Raw genomic sequence first — 24,455 nt, 5'->3', positions numbered from 1 at the left:
AAGCATGCCTCTGATGTGATCAGATGTATTTTTGTATTTCGTGTGTACAATGTCACTTCAGCTTTGTTAATGTGCAAAATCAAAAGACTGTATGGTATATAAAATGTGATGAAATATTCTGGAACAATGATCGTGGTGTCACCGCCAGACACCACACTTGCTAGGTGGTAGCCTTTAAATTGGCTGTGGTCCATTAGTATACGTCGGACCTGCGTGTTGCCACTATCAGTGATTGCAGACCGAGCGCCGCCACACGGCAGGTCTAGTCTAGAGAGACTCCCTAGCACTCACCCCAGATGTACAGCCAACTTTGCTAGCGATGGTTCACTGTCTACATACGCTCTCATTTGCAGAGATGACAGTTTAGCATAGCCTTCAGCCACGTCATTTGCTATGACCTAGTAAGGTGCCATATTCAGTTACTATGTCTTCTGAACAGACAATATTGTGAATCATGTACCTTCAAGAGCAACTTCATCATTAATGGATTAAAGTTAAGTATGAAACTAATTACGTCCGCTTTCTGAATTCTAATTCCTTGTCATGTTCCAGACCTCACATCAGTATAGTCCTTCCCTCCTCACGCCAGCCTGCGTAAGCTAAAACTCGTGCATTTTGGCCTCCTCTAGTAACACGGTGTTGGCTCTTCTGCCAACACAACAATGATCTTCAAATTTATTTAGATCAGTTCAACTATGAGGGTGTGAAATATGAGAATTTCAGCTTCAAGAATCAGACCCATAGAAACAAAAACTAGAGCCAACTCTTTGTGAAAAGATAGATAAACTTGAAAGTTTATTGTAATCTCAGCTCATCTCAAATCTTCATAAAAGACTAATGTGGACAATAGTTGCAAGCAGGAAGGAGGGGGTAGATTACAATAGGCAGCATCCTGTGTAGAGATGGTCTCCAGTAGTTAAGGGGTGAGTGATTGATGGCAAGCAGAGAGCCACACAGATTGAAAAGATGCCACCACCTGAAACAGATGCTGTTAAAGAGTCAACGTCATTGGGAACATCAAACAGTGAGAGGGGTGAGGTTGAAGTGCAGCAGTGTGTACTGTGGTGATGTTAAAGGAACATTGAAGACAAAGGTGGTGCCATTATGCACTCTGACAGATAGATTGTTGAAGGTAAGACCATAGACATTGACATGGAACATTGATCTATGTAAAGGAACAGAATCACACACAGAGGAAAAGACATTGAACTTGGGGAGGGAAGGACTCTAAAGGAATCTCTTGGAAGAGAAACAGTAACCTTGTGCTGGGGACCAACAAATTTAGAATCAAATCTGTCATCTATGTTGGAGGGGGGATCAGGTATCAGGTACCGAGCTGCTTTGAGCCAGCTAACAGACACTGTTCACTGTTTCCTTCTTCCCATTAAATATGATGTCAAAGGTGTTCTGTCCTCTACGTAGCACTCTGTGTGGTCCAGAGTAGGGGGTCTAGAGTGTGGCTCTGACTGGCTCATCATGTAGCGTAACATAGACACAACGTTCGAGTTCTTTAGGCAGGAATATGTGTTGATGGTATGAGGGGGTGTATATATTTTAGAAATGCATTTGTGCACTTGTTTGACCAGTTCTGGAAGTTTATCTGTGATTGGAATGAGTACTGGCTTGACAAACTGAGCAGATAGGACAAGAGCTTTGGCATGAAAGACCTGTGCTACTGAGGCATCTTTATGTGCTGTGCGCGCCCCAAGTAGAACCTATGGAATTACGAAGGACCAAAGGCTGCCATAGCACATAAGTACCATCTTCAGAGTATGATGTCATCTCTCCACTAAGCCATTACTCTGGGTGGTATGCTGTCATATCAAAATTATCCACCTAATAGAGCTCACACGAAAGAGAGAACAATGCTGACTCAAATTGGTGGCCCTGGTCCATAGTGATAGTTGAAGGGCAACCAAATCAAGCAATCCAGGCACTGATGAAGGCAAGAGGTGCAGTCTCAGCCATGATATCAGAGTGTGTAACAGCTTCAACCCACTCAGTTATACAGTCGGTAATAGGCAGGGTGTAACAGAAGCAGTCGGACGGATTTAGAGGATCGATGATGTCAATGTGGACATGTCATAACTTGCCCTGTGGTATGCTAAATGTTCTGAGTGGTGGTTGGGCACCTCTACCGTCTTTGTTCCTTTGGCATGGTACACATGCACTTGTCCATTCCCTGTAGTCCTTTTTAATCTCTGGCCAGACAAAGTGTTCTGTTATGATGGTAGTTACAGCCTTAATCCCCAGTTGGGCAAGGCCATGAAGCGAGTCGAAAACTGGATGACAGAGGGACTACCAGCTGAAGTGTACCTGTAAAAATGTCACAGAAGATAGGCATCGTGGAGCCTGGGAGGAGGTGTTGCTCAAGCATTACAGCACAGTGTGAATGCTGAAGCATTTGTGACAACTCGAGATCCTTTGCTTGTAGGCTGACAAGCTTGTCCATGTTGATGGATGAGATTATAGAGTTCTCATGGGAGAGATAGTCAATGACGACATTGTCTGCACCCCATATACAGGATGTCCCAGCTATCTTGTCCACCCAAAATATCTCTGGAACAATAACAGCTATTGGAAAACGACTTTAACCGGTATCAATGTAGGGCTGGGGCCCATGAATGTACATATTTGGAAACATTCTAAAACGAAAGCATATGTGTTTTTTAATACAAACTCATGTTTTTTAAATAGACCTCCTATATTTTTTCTTCAGCAATCCATAGCATGACAAAGCACATACACAATGGTGTTGATTGCATCGCAATATTCCCATTACATCCTGAGATATTAAGACGCAAAGTTGATGCTTGAAACACCCGTCATGCGCTGCTAGTGCATGTCCTGAGGCTCAGGCGTGAACCCCATGCTGCCCGTAATCGCGATGTGATTGACATGTGTAATCACACTTCCATACTTATCAAGAGGTCCGAAACGAATAATACTGTCTGCTGCCATCCTGCATTAACGTTGTACATTCCAGCAGGTATTTATCCCATAGACTAGGGGTGATGCAGTTCTGTAACATACCTGTGTACCGCAACGTTAGTCACAAAGTTAACTTAGCTTATCGTTAATAAAAAGGTAATGCCGTTCAACATTAAAACTTTACTTTACTGTAGATCTAGCACAAGTGACAGTTAATCATTTACTCGTAATAGTAAAATTCATGTTGATTGTTTTAGTGAAATGAGCAAGTGGACTAAAAGTTTTACCGTTGTTTAGGTAAAAATATTTTGATTTGGGAAGTTCAGGTAGGACATAGAAGATGAATGTAAACATGTTTAACCAATTAGTTTTATTATCACATAATTATCAATGTTATGTTTATCTAATGCGTTAAATGACAAATGGTTGCAAACAAATGTTTCTTAACATCACTGAGTAAAATGGCCCTTTGTAGAAACTTCCACTGTGATACCAGCACTACATACTAAACATAGCGTTCACATCTCATGCTCAAAGTGATGCCCATTGGCTTGTATACATAGGGCACTCTGCAGATGAAGGATGCCCTACTTCGTGCTACTGTTTCCTCTTTGATGGCTGTACAAGCATCAATAATGCATTGCTTCATGTCCTCTGGTGTTGGTTCATTTGGTAAACAGCGTCCTCCACTGCTCCCCAAAGAAAATAATCCAGCGGTGTAAGGTCCGGAGATCGGGCAGGCCACCTCACTGGGCCACCTCATCCAATCCACCTATCAGGGAACTTATGGTTCAGAAGTCGTCGTGCTCATAAGGCGTTAGGTGCAGGGCACCCGTCATGCTGATACCACATGACCATTCTCCGGTTCAGAGGTACGGTGTCCAAGAGAACAGGAAGATTGTGTCGTATAAATCTGGAGTATTGTGTGCCATTTTGGATGCCATTTATAAAGAAAGGTCCGATAATGGTATCTCCAATAATCCCACACCAAACATTAACTTTCCACGGACGTTGATACTCTACCTGACGGAGCCATTTTGGATTGTCTGCAGACCAATAATGCATATTCCTCATATTGATAATTTCTTTGTTGGAGAATGATGCCTCGTCGGTAAAGAGAACAGCTGCAAAAAAATTTGGATTAGTCAGAAGTTTTTGCTGAGCCCACCAACAAAATGTTACCCTATTGCGGAAGTCATTTCCATGAAGATCCTGGTGTAAATGAACATGGTAAGGATGAAATTTATGACGTTTAAGAATACGCTGTGCACTTGATTTCGACACACCAACTTCACGTTTAATTTGACGTATGCTGATTTGAGGACTCACAGCTATGGTAGCGAGCACAGCAACTTCAGTATGTTCATCTGTGCGTGTTCTAGGACGATGTCGAGGTCTTGGATTTAAGCTTCCAATTTCATGTAGACGAGATGTGAGATGACCAAACATCCGGCGCGAAGGTGATGGCTTGTCAGGGAATCGTCTTCTGTACAGTCGTTCTGCCTGAACAGCATTTCGTCCGCCTACAACAGGGTACAGTACAGGTATGTACAGTAGGGTAGAAAACAGACATATTAACTTAATAATCATAATGTTCGCTAACAGTACTATCAACAAACAAGCAATCTCATAACGTATTTCCTGTCGACATACAGTCTTAGACAATAAAACTGACCGCCGGCCGGCCGCCACAGAGACTAAGTCCGAGTCATTCACTTGAGGTGGCCAATAAAACTGACCGCCCCTGACAACTCTAAGTCAGGCTATATGCACAATCTGGCAACACTGTAAGATGCGGAAGTGTTAGGAAGAAGTGTTGTCTTCTTCCGAGACGTTGTCGGACTATGGGAGCCCGCGGTCTAAAGGCAAGCGTCGTGCGTCCTAAACTTATAGTCGCCTGTTCGCGTCCAACTGTTTTTTTTTTTTTTCCACAGTCGGTCTAAAGTTATGAGTCTGACTGAACATCCAAGATAATTCGCTTAACATTCTACCCACCAGCAATACCCAGTATTCCAGAATCAATTCCGCAGGACAGTTCATGGCTGCGCCGCGATCATAAACAGCTTACGCTCGAGCGTTTCCTCGCGCTGCAGCGGCTACCGACCACCGGCCAGACGCCACTCGCCGCCTGAAGTTCGGCGCCGCCCAGGTGAACGCGGCGCCACGCTGTCAGTGTATGTATCAACTGTCATTTTCGAATTTGAAGTTCTAGTTATCATCTTGCAGTTAAGCATTGGATTTTGCATACTAGAAAATCATGAACTACAGTTAAGCTTTGTAAAATTGAGTCGCAAGTGGAAATAGGTGTAACTTCTGCAACACAACGTTTACTTCTGGTATAACAGAGGGGTGAATGCAGAGGAGGCAGTTAGAAAGATTTGAATTGTGTGTGGAGCGAGTGCTTTTGGGAAAAATACACCAGAAAAAGATATTCTTGTTTCAACAAAGATCGTTCTGACATGAATGATTTTCCACATTATGGAAGTCTCGACTACAGATGTATGTAATAGATTACCATTTTACCATCATGCAACATTTGCATTCAACATGCAAAGTTCAGAAGTCTGGTGTAGGAGTACTGCATGCTCTAATTCGAAACAACAAAAATCAACGGAGTGACTATTATTGAACGTCATCAGGTCGCTCATTGAGCATTCGTATGCAGTACTGTTACTGGTGACGTGTTATGATGCCTTTATCGTTAACTTCCTAAGAAGAAATGAAAGGCTGAGCCCCTCAAAAAGACATAACCTCGAGCAAAGAGTAGTGTGAACATAATATTTTACATCTGTTAGCTCCAAAAGTGTGTTTTGGGCTACGAATTCTGCCCCAAGGGCTGTGTGCAACACAGCTGGAATTTGTTGCCAACAACTGAGACACCTTTCGGTCTCAGCGTAAGAAAATCGAGCAACACAACTACGAAAGCAGCTTGCACCTGGTAGCCAAACATGTTTCTTGGGAACAGGCTACTTCCTAAAGTGGGAAGACATTATTTTGTGGTTGAATTGTTGGCAAATGTCAGTCAGACGTGTGCCGCTGGTCTAAGCGTTTCGGTGTGTTGAATTAGTACCAATGATTTTTCTACAGGTTTTTTCTGTCCCAAATAGAGAGTTGATGTCTCCCATTAGTATTTTCACGTCATCTTGGTGAATTTTGCTCATAGTATTTTCGAGTGTGTTCCACAATTTTTCGACATTTTCGGTGTTTTCCTTATTTTCGATGCTGGTGGGGGCATGTGCATTTATGAGTGTATATTTTTTGTAGGGGCTCTGAATGAGCATAGTCATAACTCGATTGTTGATGGGTGTGATTTCTTCGACAGAGTTGTTGATAGATCTGTGTTCGAGAAATGCAATGCCGAAGATTGGTGCGCCTTTCGCTACCTTTTGTTGTATTTTGCTCTTGAAGATGCCATGGTTTCCGTAATGCAAGTTTTAATTGTCAATTAATCGTGGTTCTTGAAGAGCAAGGATGAGAATTGTTTGGCGGACGATTTCTTTTGTGAGATTATTTAGGTTTCTTGTTTGGATCAAAGTATCGATGTTTAGTTTTCAAATGAATGTTTTCTGCTTGTAGGGAAATTTACCAGAGATCTTCGATATTCTCTGCCGTGCTAACCTGGACTCCCCAGAGTGCGAAAATCCAACTGCCGCCTATCGGTGGCCAGGTTGTGTACCACCTGGGGTAAAGTTACCTTTGCTTGCATAGTTCATGTTTTCTTGTGTTTTATTGGTTTGGCCTGGGTGATACCGGGACCAGACAGGACCAGAGGGTGTTGAAGCCTTTGGAAGCAAATATTTTCAGCCAAGCTCATTGAGATAACCAGAGTAGCGGTGATTTTCACTCAGATGTGTCTGGATTTTGGGTTCAACGGATTGAGTAGCCGTTCAGGATTGTGTTAGTATTTGGTTCACCCCAAGTATTTGATTTCCTCGGTACCACCCATATGGGGGAGGGTTTCCCCTATCGGCCACACGGGATTTTTATTATTATTATTATTGTTGTCATTATGTCATCAGCAAATATCTTATGAAGTATCTTCCCACCACTGAAATAGATGTGTATTGTTCGATTCAATATTTCCATCAGATAAATATGGGTTATAATTACGTTACATTGCTGCTAGTCGACATATTTCTCACTTTTTCTTAGACAGTTGCTAGCTGTTACTCCATCATAGGAATTTATGTGCGCAGCATTGTTGCAATATAGACGTTCAAATTATCCGATTTCTGTAATTTCATTTCAATACAAGATCGTCCTAATCAGATTCAGCCAGTCAGTCTTAATTTGGATTTCCGACTACGACTCTCATCATATGATAGACTGGGTGAACCACATTCTTAATCGGACTGTTGAATCCAGATCACTTATCTATGACGGGAAATGAATTCTTAAACACTGTGGAAAATGACAATCCAATATGCTTATTACAAATACGTTATTTAAATAAAAATATATGAACTAACGAGGTAACAGATTATTTACAGGAACAGAGCCCCATCCATCATAGCAGAGCAGTGCGAGATTGGTTTCAGAGCCAAGAGAGGATAAAGCTGTTGCCGTTTGTTCCACGATCACCGAACATCAACCAGATAGAGAATATGTGGGCAGAGGTAACAAGGTCTTTGGACGAATATAGAAAACGTATGGTGGGAAGTAAACCATCACGCTACACTGTCGACGACTTAATGAAATGGATCCATCGTCAATGTTTAAATGTCTTAGAGGAAAAAAACATGACCTGTGACTGTGGAAATGTGCACTGTAACTATCGTCATATCGTGTGTTTACAAAAGGAATGCGAAGAAGAATGCACGACTTCTTCATTAAAATATGATCTTATGTTAGCTAAACTATATGTAGAGAAGCTTGAATCAGTGATAGATAGTGTACAGAAGCTGGAAGAAGTGATAGACCATTCAAAGGGTAGTGAAACGGTTGTAAACGAACAAAACGGTAACTTTATTAGGCCTAAAAAGTTTTGTCGTGTTAATCGTAACCGAAACAACTTTCGTCTCCCACAAGCAAATAAGTTTGAATTTTTAACGTGTGATGAATATGAAATATGTGAAAAGAGCCAAAGAAAGGAAGTACTTTCATCACATGCAGCGACCACAAATCATTTCAGTAGGCCTACGAAGTCCTGTAATAACAAGAAAGGAAATACCAAAAAATACATGGAACATACTTATCGTGCAAACAAGATATCTACCGATACAGGTAAGAAGAAAAAAGAAGATATTTTCATACTTTCAGACAGTCATGGAAAGGGCTTAGCCGACATTTTGTGTAACATGCAAACTATATTCAAGGTTAGTGGAATAACGAAACCGGGGGCCCCTTTGCGCGAAGTTTTAAAAGACTGTGAACATTCTTTGAAGCTTGGAAGCAACTGTCTAATAATAGGAGGTGCTAATGATGTTTATAGGAACGAGGGCAAACTCGCCACAAGAGCTCTAAGAAGTACATTACAGAAAATTACAGATGTTAACTTCTTTATTGCCAGTATCCCACAAAGACATGATCTTATAGAAGGATCCTGTGTCAACAAAGAAATCACAGTTACTAATAGGAAATTTGAGAAAATCTGCCGAAGCCTCCCAAATGCCACATATGTGGACGTACCATCCGTAGAGAGAAGTCATTTTACAAGGCATGGGCTTCACAGAAATAAACTCGGAAAATCATTCATTAGTCGAGAAATCCTTAATGCAGTGAAGGCAGTTAAGGACAAGAATAGCACGACCATACCACTTCCACCACCAAACACAGCAACTGAAAATTTCCAACAAGAAAATGAAACTGAATCACTGACAACAGGTCCAGCACTAGAATCTCCACTTTCGTCAAAAACAGCTGAGATAAATGAGTCAACTAGGACAGAAGTTTCCAAAGCAGCTTCAGCAGAAGCAGCTACATACTACACAACTGCATCATTAACAAGAAAAAAAACGCCTGATGTGCCAACAGCCAATGACCTTTCATCTGTATTGGCCACTCCTCAGTCTTCAACAGTGAAAGACTTTTCACCATCATCATCAGTAACAGAAGCAAACAGAAGAAGCACAAGAACCAGGAAACTTTCAACTCTGCAGGATTTTTGGTACCCGGCCTCAGTTACAAGACTAACATAAGGCAGATACCCTCAGATACACCAACTTCCAAGTCAAACCGGCAACAGACTCACCTCCACTGTCATCAACAGAAGAATAACCATGCCACCAGCCCATCTGAAGGATTTTTTAGCATCAGGTCTGAAGGGAAAGGTGCGACCAAGATAAGTGAAAACAAATGCCTAACAGTGTTTCACCAAAACATTCAAGCCATAAAGAACAAAGCACAACAGCTAGAAGTAGAATTGGAAAAATTTGATAGCCAAATTTTGTGTATCACTGAACACTGGTGCAAAGGGAAGCAAATTGAACACATTGCATTAGCCTCATTTGACCTTGCATGTTACTATAGCAGAATCTCAGTGAATGGTGGAGGTTCATGTATCTATGTAAAAAAAGGTATGTCATTTAAAGTAAGATATGATCTTTTAGATCTAGGTGAGGACAAACATTTCGAACTTTCCGCTGTTGAAATAATAGGACCTGGCATAGCAAAAAAATTAGTCATATTTTGTGTGTACCGCTCTCCTAGTGGAGACATTGATATATTCTTCTCAAAACTGAATCAAAGCTTAGACAAGGTTTCTGGACCAAAAGCAAATGTAATTATCTGCGGTGACTTAAACATTAATATGATGAAGCCTGATAAGGCTAGCAACATATATGTGAATATTCTAAGCTGTTACAGAATATCCTCCCTTGTTAATTGTCCAACTAGAATAACGAAAGAATCCTCCTCATCTATAGATCATGTAGCTACAGATATTGATAGTAAAAAATGTCATATTGTGGTCCAAAACCTGGGCCTAGCAGACCACCTCTGCCAGATCTTAAAAACTAACATTCATGTAGAAACTCCTCCTAAACTTTGTACATACAAAAGACTGTTTTCCAAATCAGCCCTGCATCAGTTTAAATCCCAACTAGAATATGAAGATTGGAGGGAAGTCTATGCAGAAACCAACGCAAATCAGAAATTTATCAAGTTCATGTCAATTTTTAAACTCAGATTTGAAGAGATGTTTCCCAAAACTCTTTATCAAATTAAAACTACAAAGAGAAATCAATGGGAGACTACAGTATCAAAAAATCCTCAGAAACTCTTAGATATCTCAACTCCATAAAAAATAATCAATCTAACCCAGAAGTTCTGCAATCCTACAAAAAGGACAGGAAAATTTACAGAAAGGTGTTGCTAGCTGCAAAAAAACTTTCAAACAACAAAATATTACTTGAAGCTGAAAACAAGAGCAAAGCAGCCTGGAACATCGTCAAACAGGAAACATCTAACTCTGCTAAAAAGGACCTCAATTCACATATTAAAAACAAAGATGTACCAGTAGGTAACCCTAAAAAATTAGCTGATTTTGTAAACTCATATTTCAGTAGTATTGCAAAAAAATTACAGCAGAAATTTCCAGATACGTATGATTTACCTACTCAGAACCAGCCAACAAACTCAATGGTGCTCTTGCCAACTACAGAAAGGGAAGTGGCACTAGTAGTACACCAACTAAAAAATAAAACTTCAGTAGGACTTGATGAAATCCCAGTCTGCGTAATTAAAGATTGTATAGACTCCATAAAGGGCCCATTAACAGACATAATTAATGAATCTTTCGAGTCTGGATACTTTCCGGAGTACCTAAAACAAGCAAAAGTTATACCTATCCTTAAAAACGGAGATGTGGAAAATGTAGAGAACTACAGGCCGATCTCTATACTGTCTATCATTTCTAAAATAATAGAAATACTAGTCAAAAAGAGACTGCTAAATTACCTGAATAAATATAATCTTCTTTCCAATGACCAATTTGGTTTTAGGCCCGGAAAAGGCACACAATATGCTATAGCACAGTTCACTAAAGAAATTTTAGAAGCACTGGACAAAGGTGAAAATGTAAGTGGTATCTTTTTAGACTTGTCCAAGGCCTTTGATACAGTTGACCACAAAATCTTACTTCATAAATTAGGGCAAATAGGAATAAGAGGTGTGACAAAGAAGTGGTTCAAATCATACTTGGAAAACAGAGTTCAACGAGTTGAGATATCACAAGTTTCAAACAATTCCCTTATAAAACACCTGTCTGACCCAGAAAATGTGAATATAGGCGTCCCACAGGGAAGTGTATTAGGCCCAATATTGTTTCTTATATACATTAACGACTTCCCACAAAGTATCAGACATGGCGAAAAAATACTTTTTGCTGATGATAGCAACATAGTAATAACAGGTGAAAATCCAACACAACTGTCAGAAAGAGCAAACGAGGCTCTCAATGATGTCCACAACTGGTCATTAAAAAATAAAGTAACCCTAAATGTAAAGAAAACTAACTATATTAACTTCCAATTGAACAAAAAACACAATGCCACTAGAATAAAAGTTAATAATAATGAATTAGAATGTGTAACAAGTACCAAATTCTTAGGGATGAATGTAGACAGCCAACTGAAATGGACAAACCATGTCAACATTTTGGCAAAGAAATTATCCACAGCATGCTATGCTCTTAGAATCCTTGCACCGGTATGCAATAATACCTGTCTTAAAATAACATATTACGGATATTACACTCAGTCCTCAGCTACGGGATCATGTTTTGGGGAACAAGTGCCAGTAACATACAAACTGTGTTCAAAGTACAAAAAAGAGCCATAAGGATAATAACAAATAGCAACAACAGGGCCCACTGTCTAGAATTATTTAGAAAGCTAGGAATTCTAACTGTTTCTTGTGAGTATATCTTTCAGAACATAATGTTCATTAAGAAAAATCTTAACATGTACAACACAAACAGCCTAATACATGACCATGAAACAAGAGCTTGTCACCACATCCATCTAGATAGAAAGAACAAGGCAAAGACGCAAAAAAGTATATTTTACAATGGGATAAAACTGTACAACAAATTACCACAAGAAATTAAAGAAATAAATGAGCCCCTCACTTTCAGACAAAAGCTTAAAACCTTTTTAGTAAGTAAAAGTTGTTATACTGTAAAAGAATATTTAACATAGATGTAGATTATTAGCAACATATGACATTATCACCAAAATATTATGTAATTATAAATATGTGTATGACTAGTTATAAAAACTACACAAAATATGAGAAACCTGTTTAATTGTAAATGTAAATGTGTGCTCATGTGTTGTAATCTGACGACATCCATACAATATTTATTGTTCCACGGATGAATAAATAAATAAATAAATAAATTCCCCTACGCCCTCGAGAAATGTTACATAATGATCGTGGGTCGGTTGGTTACTAAAAGTATACTCGTCCACAAAACCCATGTGGACAATTATCTGATAATCGGTCAAGCTGTGCTTTGTCGCAGGCCTTTAGCATACAGCAAGTCCATTTACTTTCAGTCCCCTCCTTACAATTCTTGCAATGCAAGGTAATTGAAAAATCTCATCTACTCGACGCCAACTGAGGAACTGACTGGTGCATGTGTTGTTCAACACACAGTAGTTGTCACCCTCACTCGAATCAATGACTGTTTGTGTGTGTGTGTGTGTGTGTGTGTGTGTGTGTGTTTTCGTGTTCACGCACAATCTGAATCAATACTATTAACATTAGAGAGATAACCAACAATAAATATTGCATCAAATATGACGGTAAAGTATTTTAATGCGATGGGAAGTTACAAACTGAATTTTTAAACATCCCACGTCCTGCGTATTACGTTAAGTAAGATGTATTAACTCCGTAGTATCGTTAGCAGAGAAAGTGCGCTCTTGTTGTCGAGGCTCGCGACAAGTGCAGCGATTAGCAGTGCCCAATGCCGCCGCGATTTGTCTAAGTTGGCTGAGCGTGAACACTGCAGCAGACGCTTTGCCCTAAACAGAAAGAAATCACCTTGGCTCTGACTGCAGTGAGCGGATATCACTGCCTGCGTGTTCTTATAGTAACCAACGTGAGACTCTACTCACAGGTGCCATGGAGCAATTGCAACGGGTATCATGTCATTAGTCATCAGAATATTAACCAGTGATGAAATGTCCACTCTATTTGAATCCCAAGAAAATAGGAACCTTCTCACAAAGGAATGTGAGGTGATATCAAAATTTATCCAACATACAAAAATTAACTGCAAGGCTTTCATGTATGCAGTAATAGCACACAAGGAAATATTATGTCTTGGAAGCGTATATTTCATTTTCTCTTCTCATATTAACGCCCTTGTTTTAATATGAAGTGAGAAAATAAACACGAAAAACTAAAGTTCCTGAGAAGCATATAAGTCATTTCCTCTTCTGATATCACAACTTTTGTTTTAGTATGAAGTAAAAAAATAAACAGTTTAGAGTTCTGAAGCATAATATGACACCAGATTCTTGTCGTAGGCGCTATCGGAAACGCCAAAAGCAGGGAGCTGTCCATTCTTTTGTCCAACAGTCTGTTTCCTTTCCTGTATTACTCCTGCTAGGAGATTCTTATTTAAGAACTTGTGGGCATCAAGTTCTTCAGCAGAACGGTATGGAAAAAATGCAACAAAGACGAGTTCCGCTAGATATTTCCACATGTGCGTATTCAGCAATGACTGCCAGCTGCCACAACACTTCACAGAATTCTTGCGGCAGGCAACACAACTGTGCGTGCACTTCAGACTTCATTCAGTGAGACGTCAGGAGATGGATGAAAACGTCAAATTAACGTCGCTTTCCGAGTCGTATTCAGTCCAGAATGAGGTGTTATTAAGGTAGTTGAGCGTTCTAGCAATTACACTTTTATGATTCCCATATGAGTATTTCGATAGCCAAAAGAACCCGTTAGTGTGAAACTATAGGGAACTGCATTATATCAAACTGCAAGAACTTGAGACAATACGTGGACTCTTCTCTTCGCAGGGTGACCTATTGCTGTTATTTAGCATTCTCCCCGTCCTAGTCGTAATGCAAATGGAACTTCAGAACTCCAATCACGGGCTCCGACTACGGTATGATTGCAGAGATTGTCGTGCGGGTATTACATTAATTCTGCAATGAAATGCTTAACAAATCTTACCCTCAGCTATGCAGCTGGAATGACTCATTACACAGGAACTCCATGTTGCACTTGGTTAAGTGATCAGTTCGCTGCAATCCTGCTTGTACTGTTCGTAAACACTCGTATACTTCAGAAATGGTTCAAATGGCTCTGAGCACTATGGGACTTAACTTCTGAGGTTATCAGTCCGCTAGAAATTAGAACTACTTAAGCCTAACTCGCCTAAGGACCTCAGACACATCCATGTACGAGACAGGATTCGAACCTGCGACCGTAGCGGTCGCGCGATTCCAGACTGTAGCGTCTGGAACCGCTCGGCCACCCCGGGCGGCATACTTTTATACTGACCATTCGTTATTTGACTAAATATGAACTACAATCTGATTTGCATATATATGACATCGGCTAGCGTTGGCGCAAAGTAATCACTAAGGGTTGGATGCCGTTGAAGTCCTGTTACATTGATGGCAAGACAAATGTTCGCAAATCACCTCTATTGCCTCAAAAAACAATTGCATCTTAAATATCAAAGGACCGACGACCACACTGTCACAGCGCGTTGAAATACAGCAACGACGGCAGATGAAAATTTGTGACCGACTGGGCTTCGAACCCAGACCTCCTGCTTACCAGACAGACGTTCTGATCACTGGACTATTTTTTTTTTTTTTTTAATGTTTGAAAAGACTTCAGTACCAGGTAGGTGGAAGCAAAGAGGGCAGGGGTCGAACGTCCGGTCCTGTCATGGTCCTTTAACAAGGTTCGGATGACATTCCGCTCCTAGTTGTTAGTGGCCATGCGCTTGGCATTCGCCCTTAACCACAGTCGGAGTTGGCGACTCTCTTCAGTTACATCTAACCAGTGCGCATCTATTGCGCTATTGTAAGAACCGCGATGCAGTATTTTGGCATTAAAATTTTGTAAATTTGTGGTAAGAACTTATGAGACCAAGCTGCTTATGTCATCGGTCCCTAAGCTTACACATTATTTAATCTAACTTAAACTAACTTACGCTATGGACAACACACACAACCATGCTGGAGGGAGGATTCGAACCTCTGATGGTGGACACTATGATGACACAGCAGTCAACCTCTCTGCAGCACCTATCTACACACGCTCCTCGTCAGACGCGAATTCCCATTTTTGCCGCATACCACATGCGCGGTACCCCCCAGCTATTGTTCCACTAGCTTGCGTCCACACTGTATTCCCGCGAGGATCGGACGATGTCGTGCGTCTAGCACTGAAAACTTTCGATGACCCGTGGAGACCCAAATAATTATACAGGATGTTTCAGGAGGAATAGTAAATATTCTAGGAGATGGTAGTATAGACAAATTGTTGAAATAATGACATATAACATGCGTCCAATTTTTATTGAACATACAGATAGCTGGGTTCAATGCATTTTCGTTTCGTATGTTGGTCCTTACAGGACCCAGTTGTCTACACTTCCTTGAAAATGAGCTTCCAGCGTCATTGGAAGAGGTTTATTTGGCTACAAGAATGAGTATGTTCCTCCAGCATGACGGGGCTCCTGCACATTCTAGTCGTCAGGTGACACATTATCGAAACCTAACATTTCCTGGAAGGTGGATCATTAGATATGGGAACTTTTCCTGGCCTTCGAGGTCCCCGGACCTTATCTCTTTCGATTTTTGCCTGCGGGGATGGTTAAAGCCGAAGTCTACAAAGAAAAAGTAAACCCAAGAGCCGATTTGATCGTTCGGATTTTGAATAGTGCAGCCCTCATAAAAGAACGCAAAGACGACCTACACGTGGTGTTATCAAGAGAAGTCAAATGTGCATTGAAGTTGGTGGGGGAATTTTTGAAAATCAACTTTGAATGTCCTTGTTGCCTTTGCTTTGAGTTTGTTAGGGTTACGTACTAACATCTGTATCTCTGTACACAATAAAAAGTGGACGCATTTATATGGAATTTTTTTGTGCAATTCGTCTGTACTACCACCTGCTAAAATATCTAATATTCCTCCTGAAACACTTTGTATATGGATACATGTGTGGTGTCTGTTCGTTCGGACATGTCCGAAAGAAAATGCTTCATGGCATTCTGCAACGACCTTCGGTCGCAGGGGCTGATAGAGATTTCAGAGCTGCTTGGCTGTCTGAATAAAAGTAGATGCTACGATTTTCGTAGGGTCTACTCTAATTCTCCTCCGTGCACATGCTGGTAGAAGATACCGTGTAATACTGTGGCCATCTTCCCTAAAGAGATTCTAGGCAGTACGCCACACCTGGTACTTTCATCTGTTTTCGACCTGTCAGTAAACCACTATATTATATCTCCTGAACGGTGTAGTGGTTCGTTCATCCACTGCTCCCTGCTTCCAACTGTTACATGGCAAGTTTTATTGAAACAGCTAGAAGTTATTGTATAGTTAGTCGGCATTACCCCAGCCATCGCCATACTGGTTTGGGATTCTGTATATTCTAACTATATCCAGTTATTTACAATTTTTAGCCTTTATGTCCCTGCTGTGGCCTCCATTTTAAGCCACAGGTGTAAGGCGGGCATGTCTAGCCTAATATCCATCCCAAGAGTGGATGTCCTGCTAATTCTGCCGGCCGGAGTGGCCGAGCGGATAAAGGCGCTACAGTCTGGAACCGCACGACCGCTACGGTCGCAGGTTCGAATCCTGCCTCGGGCATGGATGTTTGTGATGTCCTTAGGTTAGTTAGGTTTAAGTAGTTCTAAGTTCTAGGGGACTTATGACTACAGCAGTTGAGTCCCATTGTGCTCAGAGCCATTTGAGCCAACCTGCTAATTCTGTCTGTTTGTGAAAGCAGGCCAGTCTCTGCTCCTTGCCAGACTCCCTAGCAGCCACCTTCTATTCGACTTTGTTCCTATTATATGACAATAAATTGTCATTGGTACTGGGTTTAGACCCCAGTTTACCCTACAGCAGCTTCTAGTGCTTATAAGATTATCTTTCGCAGTGGAATATATTCTTTACGTGAGGTGTTCATAATAGTTTTCCATCCAGGGCTACCTCTAGATACACTACAACCCCCTCTAAAGTTTCATCGAGAAACATAATTTTTCAGTATATGTGCTGGACGTGCTTCCCCATAAATAATACTACACCAATTTTCTTGCGGCTTGTCTTTAAATACTTTTTCACAATGTTCAGTGCACATAGGTTTAACAATACTATCAAATTTCCTAAGTCTTACTGTGAATAAATCGTCTACTTATTCTTTTCAAGAGTAGTCTCTCGCATTCAGCTCATCTATGAGTTCATTCACCACTAGGTTCTTCATCTCTAACCATTTACTCGAAGGTCGTATTACTAGAGCCCCCTCGACATCCAGGAAGATACAGAGAGCATCCAGAAAGGGCAGTGCTTTTTCCACCTTCCCGTCAAGTTGGTGAAGTGTTACCTCATATGATTTGCTTCGTAAGTATTATGAAAATGTGGCAGTTCATAGATAAAATTATGTATTCACAACAACAAAAAAGTATGTCGGCAGAAAATAAAAGTGGCATTATGAATTTGGCAGTACCGTAAGGTTTTTCGCTTTGATACTAAGGGTTACTAAAAGCAGCAAGATGAATTTTGCTAGGGCGTTGTCTTGCCATTCCCTCATTGAATTTGTATCTGCCTGCTTGTAGTTCTGCTACAAAGAATTAAAAATCCTGCATTCAGCGAGTCTCGAAAGGCGAACAAAGGCAGCGTGCACCTGGCAGTCAAGCACGCTACCTTTTTTTTTTTTTTTAAATCTCATTTTGTTCGCTCTTGTTCGTTGCATCTGCTCTTTTTTTTTTTTTTTAACGTATATAGACTTTTATTTACAAAATAACAAATTCGTTTTACAAAATACAGTTTACATTTTACTTGTAGAGACGAGACAATCCATTCTTTATTTTTATTTTTCTGTTACTGTACTGTCCAGGTAATTATTTCATTTGGTATTTTTTTTTTAATATTTTTCGAAAAGTCTGTCAGTCAGAGGTTTTTTTAGTTGTTTCTTGCACCGTTTATTGTTGTAGTTTAGCAATTTAGCTTTTCTGAGCCTTTGTACGCTACATTTATACGTATGGCAGAGTGAATATGGAGTAAGCATTGATTGTACGATCTAGTTATTTACAGAGAATAATTAGTATATAAGAAAACAAAGTTATTTTATGGAATTTTACTTATTACTAGTTATGGTATTATTATTGTTATTATTTTTGTAGATGTTTTGAGTTGAGGATGTGCTCTATTCATTTTAAAATACTGTTGTGCTATTACTATCCTCTTTTTAAATCTTGTGTTAGAAAACAAGGGGGAGGCATTTTACGTTGGGTCTTGAAAAACGAGACCTTAGTGGGACATGCACTAGGCATGAAATCAGTTTGATAGAAATATTAACGAGTGTATCAGTTGTCAGCTCTTGTTTGATGGGTAAAGTGGTATCCATAGGGGAAACCCTCATGAAAAACTATCTTAACATATTAAACAATCCATGACAAAAGAAAAAGGACATTACTATTTTAGCGAATTATTAAACCTATTTTTTTTTCGATTGAGTAAAGAGCAATACACTAGGAAGCATTATATAGTGCAATTTTAGAGCTAGTTTACTATCGGTGGTGCGTGAGAGTGAGGAAGGCTGAAAGGAGGAAACTATTCGTGGTGGCAAGACAGACATATATAAGCATGTAAATCACTAGTTTGTTGTACTGATAGGCCTGTAATAGTTTCGTGGTACTCACAGTTTCGCACACCTCTCGATTGCACACGATGGAAGGTAGAAAAACAAAAAACAAAAAAAACTCAAAAGACAAAGGGACACTCGGAGCTACGGTTATATTGACACTATATTGTAAACTTTTACGCGTTCGATCACTTTTCACTGTCACTTTTTTTTTCTTTTTTTAATATAAAGCACTTTAGCACTGTAACACACGCATCACTGTTGGTGCTTTTGGGATGTGGGAGGACATCTGCGACTGCGGCAAGGGCGTGGGGGGGTTTGTGGCGGTGGGCGGCGGCGATGGCAGCGGCAGCGGCAGCGGCGGCGGCAACGGCGGTGGCGGTGGCGGACACGTCACGTGGCGGCAGACAGGGCGTCCCTGAAGGCGGCGGTCAGCGGGATCTCCAGGAAGTTGTGGAAAGTCTGACGATATGTAGCGCGTTGTTTTGCCCTCTTGTGCTCTTCCCACAAGTCCGTGAGGAACTGCACGCTGTCTGACTGCTTTTTGGCAATGACTGCGTGTGCAGTCATGGCGAGTATCCACATCGTGGCCGTTCGTTTTGGCCTAGGGAACGGTTTCGCGTCAGGGACAGTGAGAGCCGTGACTCGGATGTTTCTTGGGTCGCTTCTGTTCATGTGGGCTATTATCTTCTTGCTTGTCTCCCATATGTTGCTGGTTGCCCTGCATAGGAAACGGTGCTCTACAGTGTCCTTTTCGTTGCACGTTTCACAATTGGGCGATTCTTTTATCCGGATTCGCGCCAGCCTCTCGTTGGTCGGTACGGTGTTGTGCACTACCTTGTACCACGTAGATCTGGCGTGCTCCGGTATTGCTTTTTCTGAGATATTTCTCCAGACGACTGGCCAGTCGTGGTCTGGAGATTTTATCTCGATTCTTGTTCTGTGTGTTTGCCCTCTTAGTGCGCCGTAGATGTTTTTCGCCGTCCTTAGCTGCGGGTTTGTTACGGTGGGCAGTGCGTAACTTTTATCGAGGATCAGTTGCCTGATGTGTCGCATCTTAAACGGTATGTGACTGGTGTCAACCGGCGCTTCTTCTGATCGTGGCCTGTAGATGTTTATTAGGCAGGCCGTGATGCTGTCTTTGTTTTTGCCCTCCCCTCCATTTGGATTGCTCTGTGGAGCAGCAGCGCAGCACACTTTGTCCTGACGTCCACCAGCCCCAGCCCTCCTTCCTCCTCCTTCAGAGAGCACGTCGCCTGCGATACTTTGAATATTTCCCGCCTCCACAGCAGGTAGTAGACGGCTCCTTGTATCGCTCGGGCGATTTCTGTTGGTGCACTCAATATCTGTGCCACGTACCAGGCTTTCGACAGGATCGTTGTGTTGATCAACTCTGCTTTTTGTCCTAATGTTAGATGTCTATTCGAGTGAGTCCTGGCGAGCCCTCGTATTGTATGTAGGGTTGTTCGCCAGTTCTGTGTCGCCATCTTTAGTGGGCATTTTTGGATGAGTATCCCTAGTGTTTTGTGGGTCTCGGTTACTCGATACCACTCCCTGTTGATGGTCAGACTTCCGTTGCCAATGGGGAGCAGCACGGTTTTTCTGGGATTGACCCTTGCTCCCGATGCGTTTTGAAATGTTTTGATTATCGGTTCTATTTCGTCTATCTCCTGCTCGTTGTTGACAAAGATTCCCACATCGTCGGCGTAGGCCATGCATGTGACCTTCTGCTGCCCGATTTGGTAACCGTGCAGGCTTGCAGCCAGTTTACGTAGCAGTGGATCAAGCGCTGCCGCGAAGAGGGCCATGGACAACGGGCAGCCTTGCCTTACTGACTTGCCTAGTTTTAACCTTTTTGTTGTCCATCCATTTACAGTTATTATCGATGAGGCGTTCTTTAGAAAGTTTCTTATAATGTCGGTGAATTTTTGTCCGAATCCGAGTTTGGTTAACGTTTGCAGGAGATATCGGTGGCTGATCCTGTCGAAAGCCTTGTGGAAGTCAACAGAAATTATTGCTGCGGTCGTTCTGCTGGTGGCGGCGTGCGCAATTACGTCTCTGTATGCGCAGGCTGCGTCGAATATGCTCCTGCCGAACACTGCACACGTTTGCCACGGGCTGATCGCCTTCATTAACGCAGTCTTGATGTTATTTGCGAGGCATTTCGCGGCAATCTTGTAATCTGCATTCAGCAAAGTTATGGGCCTGAACTCTTCGATGTGTTTCGCTGCCTTTGTTTTTGGGAGAAGGATTACCGTCCCTTCCAGAAAGGAGGCCGGTACTGCTGTCCCGTTTAGGATTTCGTTCACCATTTCTGTCAGATGTCTTCCTACTTCGTCCCAGAGCTGGCTGTAGAATTCCTTGGGGATGCCGTCGGCTCCTGGTGCTCTGCCGTTTGCGCTGTCTTTGAGGATGACTCTCACCTCATCCTCTGTCACGTTTTCGGTCAGTAGCGCCCGATCTTGATTGGTCAAGAGCCGACGTGTCTCCAGCAGGATGTCTGCCGTTTTGGCATCGTCCGTCTCTTCGCTTCTGAAGAGCTTTTCGAAGTGGTTTTCCACGTGGTCCACAATTTCCCGCTTTGTGGACAGCTTGTTTCCGTCCTTATCGAGGAGTTCGGAGATAACCTTGCTGTTTGCCCTTTGCCTTTCCCTGACTAAGTGGTGCAGTGTGGCGGGCTCATCCTCGATGACGCCGTGCGTTTGACTGCGAGCGATGACGCCTTCCATTCGCTGCCGTTTCATGTTGAGCAGACGTGCTTTTAATCTTCTCACGCGCGTCAGGTACTGTAGGTCGTCAGCAGGGGCGTTAAGCGCGTCCTTAAGACAGAGTGCGTAGAAGTCTGCTGTGCTTTTCTTCCAGTATGCTTTTTCCGCGCTGTATCTGATCAGTGCTCTTCTGATCGCTGGCTTGGCAAGTTCTGTCCACCACTCTATAGTGGAGTTGTATGCGTGACGTCTTTCTGAGCATTTCCCTACTGTGTCGGAGATTTCCGACCGTAGTTTCTCGTCTTTGAGGTGTTTGACGTTTAGTTTCCATCTCGCCTTTTGTCCAGCGGTCTTTCTTCTCGGCAGGTGGATTCTGGTTTCGTATGCGCAGTGATCAGAGAAAATCACTGGGCAGACCTCTACGTGCGATACAGAGGCGGCCAACTCTCTGCTCACGTACACCCTGTCTAATCTGCTTTTCCCCGTGTTGTAATGAAAAGTGAACTCAGTGTTCTCTTTGTTGAGCAGACGCCACGAGTCGTCAAGTTTTAGACGCCTTATGAGCTCTTGCAGCTCCATGCATAGATTCGGTACCGGGATCTGATCTTCTGGTGCAGCTACGCAGTTAAAATCTCCTCCTAGCACAATGTTGGTGTCATTCTGCGGGAGGAGTTCGCAAATGCGTTCGTTGAAATATTGTCCTCTTGCCCTCTTCTTTTCTGAGCCCGACGGTGCGTATATGTTTATGAACACCGTTCCTGATATTTCTAATGCGATCCCGCTTCCATCTACCATCAGTTTTGGCTCCCCTGTCTCTATTTCTTCTCTTATCATAATCGCTGTCCCTCGTCGGGTTTCGGGGTCTATGTTACTGATAACTTTGTATCCGGGTACCTCTTCTATTTGTGTCGTTACCACCTCCTGCAGGAGAACTACGTCTGCGGTTCTATGCTGCAAGAATTCTGATAGGGCGTCTAATTTAACTGAAGAGCTCATTCTATTGACATTGCATGAGATGATCGTGTGCGTTGTTTTACTGTGCATTTACAACGAGGGTCGTCGGGCGCTTTGCTGGGGCGGGTCGGGTGTGTGCTGTGGCCGGTCAGGCCGTAGGACGACGTCCTCGGGTTTGCTGGTGTGCGTTACGGTTTTTGCGGGTGGTGCGTCTGATGATTCTCCATCAGATGTCTCCATCCGTTCTGCGTTATCGTGGCTCCTCCTGGCGCCTTTCATTTTCGGTTTTGTCGGCTTTTGCCGCTCTGTGTTGGTGTCCTTCCTCTCGTTGTCCGACTCTTTGAGCATGCGCGCAATTTTGTTAACAGATTTCTTGATGTTGGCCTCGCGCATCTCACTAAACGTTTGTGGCGTGTTGCTGCTGGGTCCGGCCGTCTGGCTGGCCACAGCTGCTTCCTGGACGGGGGCGTCGACCTCCGCTACCTTCTGCCGTCGGATGGCAGGGGAGGGGGCGGGGGCTGCGGCCACCTCGCACTCCATTGTGCCTTCGCCCTCCGAGTCGGAGCTGAGCTGCCGTTTCTCTCCCGCGCTACCTGCGCTGGCCACGGCCGGGGCCGGGACGGCGGCAGGGGGTGGGGGAGCCGCTGGGCTTTCCGTGGCGGCGGTCGGGGCTGCCGCTTCCGCTGTCGCTTCTGTGGCTGCTACGGCTACGACCGGCTCTTCGTTTAAACGTGGCGCTTCTCCAGCTACAGCTCCGGCGTAGTTGCCGGTAATGTCCTGTTGCTCGGCATTCGTATTCGGTTGCCGTGGCAGTTGCGCCGGTCGTTTGTTTCTTGGGCAGTTTGCGCGCATATGCTCTGTGGAGTTGCATATGGAGCACGTCTGGGGCTGGCCATTGTACTGCACCACTCCCCTGTGCCCTCCAATCATCACGAATGATGGCACGTGTTTCTTTAATACCATCGTCACCGCCCTGACGCCCGAGTCGACCTTGTATCTGTGTCCCGTTCCCCAGAACTCGCGGTTCACCGACAGAACTTCTCCGTACAGTCTGATACATCGGGGCGGACGTCGTAAGACAACCGTTTAAGTTCGTTATTGATCGATGAACTCAGTTTATTTTATTACAGAGGGTACGTAACCCTCTGACCGAACACGCTGAGCTACCTAGCCGGCGTTACCTAGGGGCTAGCGAACAGGTGGGGGTCTTTGACGTACTTACTAGCTCAGTAGCAGCTATGGCAAATAAATCGCAACATAAGAGACGAGAGTAGTTGTATTTCCCATGTGGAACCACTTTCGTTGACTCAAAAGCATTAACTGATATCCTTATGTTACATCTGAAGAGAAAATCACTTACAGTATTCAATTGAAATGACACGATAATATCAAGTGAATTTAGCAGGATAGTTCTGTGCCATCAAGGAAGTAACACGTCAGTCACAGAGTTGCCAAACATATTCTGCGCTGTTGCCAAGTTTCAGTTATAGTGCCAGGAAGGATACCAGCTGATATATTCTGTGAGTGACCTCAGAAGTAGCTATTGCTTCATCTCAAAGTTGCGGGTGGCAAGGGCCGCAAGATTCTCATTATATGCCCATGAGTCTTATTCGCATTTCTGTAACTAGGTTTAGAGGTTAGAGTGCAATTACTTGTAATACATCGATGCACTGAATGCAAACTAAATGTCATATATTAATAACTGCGACAATTATTTGTGTTTTACTGTCTTAATCGGATCGAAACCTTGAATGCGTATTCACCAGGCGCGATTCACAATTTTGGCGCTTCTCCAGTGGTTGAGTTGGCAATGCCTCTTTGCTGTACAATATTGTTATTGAGATCACTGTCATTGGCACATCCACCAGAAGACAGGCATGGCCTGGCTTATTGTTGTCAGCTTTCCTGACGGATATTCTGCCTTTGCTCGAAACGTAAAGACTTAAGGTGAATTCGAACATTCCATATGGCGAAAATTTGATGTTTCTATTCTTCCAGCTCAAACATACAAATAACAGTTACAATAAGCGGCAGAAAAGCGCCTGTGAACCAACAGTTAATGATGCGATCATAATTAGT

The 24,455-nt window shown here is 42.7% G+C and overlaps 1 protein-coding gene across 1 annotated transcript; it reads right to left on the bottom strand.

Annotated features, from left to right (window-relative positions):
* Positions 1-22,466: 22,466 nt before the first annotated feature.
* On the bottom strand, positions 22,467-23,339 carry LOC126413289 (dihydrolipoyllysine-residue succinyltransferase component of 2-oxoglutarate dehydrogenase complex-like). Its single transcript, XM_050083190.1, has one exon. It carries the CDS (start codon positions 23,337-23,339, stop codon positions 22,467-22,469), a length of 873 nt encoding a protein of 290 aa, XP_049939147.1.
* Positions 23,340-24,455: the final 1,116 nt, after the last annotated feature.

Source organism: Schistocerca serialis, chromosome 7 (assembly GCF_023864345.2).
Source record: "Schistocerca serialis cubense isolate TAMUIC-IGC-003099 chromosome 7, iqSchSeri2.2, whole genome shotgun sequence".
In the NCBI taxonomy this organism is placed as follows: Eukaryota; Metazoa; Arthropoda; class Insecta; order Orthoptera; family Acrididae; genus Schistocerca; species Schistocerca serialis.
The sequence above is the reverse complement of the archived record's forward strand: the minus strand, read 5'-3'. Positions and strand labels throughout refer to the sequence as shown.